At 38.5% G+C, this 7,404-nt stretch overlaps 1 protein-coding gene across 1 annotated transcript in view; it reads left to right on the forward strand.

The window, feature by feature from the left end:
- Nucleotides 1–6,857, forward strand: part of DBT (dihydrolipoamide branched chain transacylase E2) — a 40,976-nt gene extending 34,119 nt beyond the window's left edge. The window contains exons 8-11 of the mRNA XM_052637541.1: nt 159–236; nt 1,734–1,925; nt 2,066–2,137; nt 6,308–6,857. Of these exons, the coding sequence (XP_052493501.1) occupies nt 159–236; nt 1,734–1,925; nt 2,066–2,137; nt 6,308–6,475 (510 nt within the window). The 3' untranslated portion in view covers nt 6,476–6,857. The remainder of the gene's footprint in view (nt 1–158; nt 237–1,733; nt 1,926–2,065; nt 2,138–6,307) is intronic.
- The last annotated feature ends 547 nt before the right edge of the window (nt 6,858–7,404 follow it).

Below are 7,404 nucleotides of genomic sequence, written 5' to 3' on the forward strand. Positions count from 1 at the left end.
AGTTAGGAGTAATATGCCTGGTACCTGTAGACTTGAGATTAAACTCAATTTACAGAAGAGTTCTCTCCCTCCATCCTTCACCTCTTAACACTTCAAATCTCCTACCCATCCTTTCAGAGTTAGAAGTGTTAATGTTGCATTTTCTCCCTCTTAAACAGGCTGCTTCTTTGGGATTACTACAGTTTCCTATTCTTAATGCTTCTGTGGATGAAAACTGCCAGAACATAACATACAAGGTTGGCTATGTGTTGTGAAAATATTTTGTTTAAATAAAAGTGCAAATGTGCTTGTAGGTTAATAATTAACAACACTCTTCAGATATACAGATTTCCATTTTTAACCCCTTTTGGTTTTCTGGTTAGAGTATTGGAAATACACAGCTGTGAGGCAGTGGGTTACATTTTTCACACTACACACACTCCCCTCAAACAGTAGAGAGCTTGAAGTGGAATTCCTGCAGTTTTAAAAAGCAAGACCAATTTAAATGAGCAAATTAATGAAAGTTTAAATTCCGTTGAGTGAACTCTTCTGTTTGGAGTCAAAGTTTATGAAGACTGAGAACTGTTTAGAGGATGCTGGCTCTTACTTATTATTATTCTTAGAAATATACAACCAAGAAGTGAGGTTTATATTCTGGGGGAGGGGGGTTGAATCTAAAATCTTTCCATATGATTAATACAGTTTTCTCATTAAGTATATACTTGTTGCAAATAATTCAAACCAGAAAATATTGATATTCACCTTCAGTCCTGTGACCCTAAGATAACTGTTTATGCTGAGATGTATGTCTGTCTAGGATTTTATTTTTATTCAGTTAAAAAATATATGGAATTCTATATATAATATATATGTAATATTATAGTTTTTTAGCTAAAATTTTAACTATTTTCTTTTCCATATAATATGTTTTAGACATCATTGTATGTCAGTAAATACAGCCTTATCATCTGTTTAGCCAGTGACTTACTGACAAACATTTTGATCGTGTGCAGTTTCTCCGTCTTAGAAATAATCTGACTCAACATCTCTGTGCATCTCTACATACTTCTGCATTTATCCCCTTAGCACACATTTTTGTAAATGTTGGTACCTAATGTTAAATGTTCTCCCGGAAGTCTATGCCAGCTTACACTTCCACTAACAATGTATGAAAATAATCTGTTGCCCTAGGTTATCTTTTTCAAAAAAACCTTTAAAAATCATTCCTTTTAAGCCATCACTGGACTTCCCTGGTGGTCCAATGGATAAGAATCCACCTAAAAACTAGATTGATGGTAATTTTTAAAAGCTTTTCATTTAGTTTTGAAAATCAATGAACCAATGCAGGGGACATGGGTTCAATCCCTGATTGCACATGCCACGGGACAATTCAAGCCCGTGCATCACAACTCTCGAGCTCACGTTCCAGAGCCTACTAGCAACAACTGCTGAAGCCCACGTGCCCTAGAGCCTGTGGGGTCAACAAGAGAAGCCACCACAATGAGAAACCCATTTAACCACTACTAGAGAGTAGCTCCCATGCTCACTGCAACTAGAGAAAGCCTGCGTGTACCAGTGAAGATCTAACACAGCCAAAAATGAATAAATAAAAATAAATGAAAAGTTTTTAAAAATTACCATCAATCTAGTGAAAATAGGTTTTGGTAGTTAAGTCCATAAGGCAGTGAGGGTTGAGCCTTTCTTTTCTGTGCGCCTGTGAAAGGGCTACTATATAATTGTTTGCTTGTTTTTAGGCTTCTCATAACATTGGAATAGCGATGGATACAGAGCAGGGCTTGATTGTACCTAATGTGAAAAATGTTCAGGTCCGTTCCGTATTTGAGATCGCCACTGAATTGAACCGCCTCCAGAAATTGGGCTCTGCGGGTCAGCTCAGCACCAATGACCTTATCGGAGGAACATTCACTCTTTCCAACATTGGATCAGTGAGTAACAGCAGTGTTCCAGTACATAAACCATAACTTAAGAATTTTGATCATATGCTCAGTTAAAAATAGAAACTTTCATTTGCCATTTGTTCCTCAAAAGCTTAATTTCCCTATCTTACTTTTTCTCTTTTTTTTAGATTGGTGGTACTTATGCCAAACCAGTGATACTTCCACCTGAAGTGGCAATTGGGGCCCTGGGAACAATTAAGGTATGTTTATTAAATAGTTGACAAAAGAGTTTAAGCAAATTGAGAGAGTGAAAACAAAGAGTAACTATTTCTGAGGTTTTCGCCCCTCACTTTGTAGGTTCAAGTATGGCATTGGGCTTAATAAGCCAGTTATTTCTTCAGAAGAACTAGGCCTACACTACTCTGTAGAGTACTCGTGATCTGGATCATTTCTGTATGGATCAATCACTGTGGATTATGCCAGGCACAAATGTGTGGGTTTATGAGTAATCACAAATGTAGCCAGTCTGAGTCTATCAAAATATCTTAATTTCAGAATGCCAAAGAATAACAGTAAGCCAATCCAAATTTTTATTTATAATGGTGAGACACCACTGAGAGCAATTTTCTCAAACTTTGCTCTGTTCAAGAATCACTGGAATGCTAGTTAAGAATGCAGACTTCTTGGCCTTGGGGACGGAGCCTCCAAAACTTACATATTAAACAAGAACAGAGGTGGTTCTAGCATGAGTGAACTATGGCCCTGTTATAGGAGACTGACTTAGAGTAAGAATTGCAGTGATTCTTAACCCTGGTTGCACATTAGAATCATCTGGAGGGCGTGAAAAAACTGCCCAAGCTTACCCTGTACCAACTGCACCAGAATTTGGGGGCCTCGGGCTTGGGCATCCCCATTAACTCAGGGTTGAGAACCACCAGAGTTAAAGAAATAAGCTCATAGATTCCATTTCAGTACCTCCATTATTAAATGTCATTGTCACTACATTAACCTTGATTTTGATCTCCATGTTTTTAGAAGAACCTTTCTTCTCTGTATTTGTAATGCTTCCACATGGAGCATCTCTTAGACTTGTTTTTCATGAGTTTATTACTTTCATGTCGGCATCCAAAACATTCGCAGAAATTTGCGCTCAGCCTTTGATTTGTTTTCTAGCAGGTGGTACTTTGGCTGCTAAGTTGCTCCCTGTTCTAGCTCTGTTTTCCCCTCTGGCACACAGAGGAGATGGGGAGAAAAAAATAAGAACACATGCATGACACTGTTCCATCCAAATCAGGAGTTTCTCTAAGGGATAACTTCAGTCACTCATTCTCCCTCCAGCAAGAATTCAGCATTTGTTTCTCACTAATTTCTGACCTTTTTCAGTTTATAAACAAGCCATCATACCTATTTGACAAAGTTTTGTTTTCCCATCTCCTCTGAAAGTGATTTGTTTTCTTCTGAACTATACACATAGATATATTCTTGTGGTAAGCTATACATAACAAAGTTTACCATTTTAATCATTTTTAAGTATATGGTCGCAGCAGTAGTTACATTCACATTCACATGAGCTAAGTTTTATCATCCCAAACTGAAATTCTGTGTGCATATACTACATTTTGTTAATCTGTTCATCTCTGGTGAATATTTGGGCTGTTTCCATTTTTTCAGCAATTGTGAATAATGCTGCTATGAACATTGGTGTACAGTGATCTGTGTGAGATGTATTTTTTTCAGAATCATCTTACCCAAGGTTTTCTCAGGCTATGAAGTATATCTCTTAGAGGATAAATGTTCATAGCGACTTAATAGAGCTGCTAATCTTTGTTGGGTAGGGACAAATAATATTTCATTTTTTTCTCCCTTTGTGTCATCTCTCCTTTGCTATTTTCTGTTTTCATTGTAAGTTTTAAACTGTCACTAAATAGTCTTAAAACATGAAATCCTCCACATTTCTCAGTTCCCAGTCCTTATCTTTCTTGACCTGTTAGCTACACTTAAGTTGATCAATACCACCTCCTTGGAAAACCTTTTTCATTGTGACATGAGGAAAACCTTGCCGGTCTGTTTTCTCCCTGTCTAGTGCCTGTTCTCTCTGAGTCTCCTTTGCCCGTACCTCCTCATCTCCCAATTTCTAAACACTGGAGTACCCCTGGGCTCAGTTCCGGCCCTTTTCTTTGTCTGATCCAGTCTCAGTGGCTTTAAATACCATTTAGATGCTGATGGCTTCCAAGTTTAGGTCTCCAGACCAGATCTCTCCTTTGAATGCCAAACTCATCTTTCCTGCTTCGAAGTCAAGTAAAGCATCTCCAGTTTCCTGCTTCTTCCCTTACCACCCATCCTCACACATGCTCCTCCTGAAGTCGTCCCCTTTCAGTGACTGGCCCTTGTGCTCAGAAACTTCCAGAGGCTTCTCGCCTCACTCCAAAGTGAAGGGAACGTAGCTGCAGTGGCCTGCATGGCCTTAGGCTGGTGCCACTCCGTGTGAGGGGGACCCATGTCAGGCCGTGACTGTCATATCCAGGCTATGAAGAGATAATTACAGAAAGATGGTAGGCAAAGAATCTGCATGCAATGCAGGAGACCCGGGTTCAATTCCTGGGTTAGGAAAATCCCTTGGAGAAAGGAATGGCAACCCACTCCAGTGTTCCTGCCTGGAGAATCCCATGGACAGAGGAGCCTGGCAGGCTGCAGTCCATGGGGTGGCAAGAGTCAGGTACGACTTGGCGACTAAACCACCACTGATTACAGAAAGAGGGTAGGGCTTAGAAATTTTCATTGCCAGCTCTCCCCTTTCTCCCCGAATAAAATACAGTAAGAAGTTTATTAGCTTAGGTAGAAAAGGCAGAATGGTTATAAATTAATTTGATTCATTTTTAGTAAATTCAGATGATAGGCATGAATATATAAATGGACAGTATTTCTGCCCATGAGATTCTTATATATTTTTCTCAGGAATGTTAGAGTTACACTGACAAATCACAATGGAAAGATAGGCTTATTTTTGGAGAATTCTTCCAATGTGGGTCTTTCTTTTTTTGGCTGTGGTATGCAGCATATGAGATCTTAGTTCCCTGACCAGATCAAACCCGCACTACCTGCATTGGAAGCTCAGAGTCTTAACCGCTGGACCACCAAGGAAGTCACCAGTGTGGGTCTTAGGCATCTTTTTAGGTTTATTTCAATGGAGCATGCCAGTTTCAACAATAAGGTGTGGAGACTTACATTATCAAGAATAACAAGCTACTTACAAAAACAGATCACTTCTTTAGTTGTGATTTGGGAATGGGTCAAATTTCCAGGGATTAATCATCACTACAGCCAAGAATAACTGACCAGGAAAGAATGATCTCCAGTTTTTTTCAGAAAGTTGTCTGCTCATTAGGTAATGTTAAAATGGGACAAAGATGGAAAGCTTTTAAACATTCCAGCTTTAATATTTAATTTTAAATATTCCATGAGGTATGCAGCCATCACAGAAGTCTGTATTAGCTGGTAGATAGCCTGGCATTAAAAAAAAATCACTGCCTTTCGACAGAGTGGTTTTATGTCTAATGAACCTATCAATAAAAAGTGGGTCTTGTATTTTGTATACCTTTATATTTATTTTAGTAATTCATTTTAATATATATATATTTTAAAATACTTACAATGAATTAGGGTTTTTTTTAATCTGTTTTTTAAAAAATCAAAGACAGACTGGGAACCATCACTGTTGTCGTTACAACATGCCTCACTTTCAGCCTGTTCCCTCTGTGACCTCACCTCCCTTCTCTCACCCAGCCCTTCCACTGCAGCTGCCTTGCTGATTCTGCTGGTCCTCCAGTGCTCCAGCCAAGCTTCCCTTCTGTCTTTCCAGGTGTCGAGATGGCTAGCTCCCCCCTGCCTACAGTGAGGACACCTTCCTAGTGAAGCTTTCCCTGCCTGCCTGTCAAAAAAAAAAAAAAAAACATGCACCTTCTCCCCTGTTCCCACCTCCTGCCTACAATCTCTGTCTCTGTTCCAAAGTGCTTTACTTCTTTCCTTTGCACTTTTCGCTATTTAACACTATATAATAAAATGTTCGCTCCAGGAGGGTGAGGATTGTTATTTGTTTTATTCATTGCTTTTTCCCCAGAGTCTAGAAAGTACCTGGTACATAGTAGGTACTCGGTAAATAGCTGTTAAATAATTGAGAAATCTGAAATGAAATTTACCTTACATATAGAAATTATACGGGGGACAGGAAATCCTTTGGAGAAACTGAAAGCTTGAAGCACACACTCACAAAGATGGGAAAGGTAGGAGTCAGCATTTTCAAAAGTTACTTGGGATGCCCACTTCTTCTCTGTTATAGGGAGGGAGATTTGCCTAATCTTTCAGTATTACTATTGCTAGAGCTTACTTTGTGCAAGTGAAGGCTGACTCTTTGTTATTTTCCTTATTTATAGGCCCTTCCCCGATTTAATGAGAAAGGGGAAGTCTGTAAGGCCCAGATAATGAACGTGAGCTGGTCAGCTGATCACAGAATTATCGATGGCGCTACCGTGTCACGCTTCTCTAATTTGTGGAAATCCTACTTAGAAAACCCAGCTTTTATGCTACTAGATCTGAAATGAAGATTGATCAGACATCCTTGAACTTTCTGAGCTTCCAAAGAACGCGTAGAGCCCAGCTGTGCAGCACACGTTCCTCACTGCAGTTTGTATTGTAAATGACTTGTAACGTATGATTATGGTTCCGAGGCACAAAGGGGATCAACTATTCTGTTAGGCTTTTACTGCAAAGGAGTAATGGTGTACTAGGTCTCCCAGGGCTGTCACATTTTATAGGTCACAGTATGACTTCCTAATATGGTGCTGAGGCCTTTGTGTCCATGGACTGAAACTGGCAGGAACAACACAGTGAATATTACTGAGACAGCCATATACAGTATTTGCCCTATTTTTTCTCTCTCTCTTTTTAAAATTTTATTTTAAACTGACTCTTAATGAAACTTAGAGAGTGTCATTATACTTGGGAAAGGAATTTATATGCAAATATATTTTCTATTTCCCCACAATAAAGCAAATTATTTTATAAAGTAAGTGCAATTATATTTACCTTTTAAGATATCCAGGAGTCTGTTGTTCTGTAGCTATTATCATCTGTAAATGTCTTATTTGTATAAAGTAATGTCTTTTAAAAGTGAAAATTATAAGCTAATCTTAAAATGTCCAATTATAGTTTTGTAACCTATAAGGCCATTGAAAGTTTTTGTTTAAAGTGGATAAACTTTTAGAATTTTGGTAATGTTTTAGTGTTTTATTGGGAGAAATGTCACTCTTACAACCTTGCTTCAATGTGAGGAAGGTACTTGAAATGTACCAGTCACTGACATTGTCTTACATTCAGAAATCCATTGCCTTTTAATTTTATTTTTATACTTTCTTGGTCTTCAGCTAAAAAGGATAGACTAAGAAATTACAGTCTGTTCCGTACTCCATATCCTGAGAAGGAATTTGAATCAGGGGAGAGAGAAGATTAATGGGTAATTATGGACATTAAA

The sequence above is a fragment of the Budorcas taxicolor genome, chromosome 3, assembly GCF_023091745.1.
Source record: "Budorcas taxicolor isolate Tak-1 chromosome 3, Takin1.1, whole genome shotgun sequence".
Taxonomy (NCBI): domain Eukaryota; kingdom Metazoa; phylum Chordata; class Mammalia; order Artiodactyla; family Bovidae; genus Budorcas; species Budorcas taxicolor.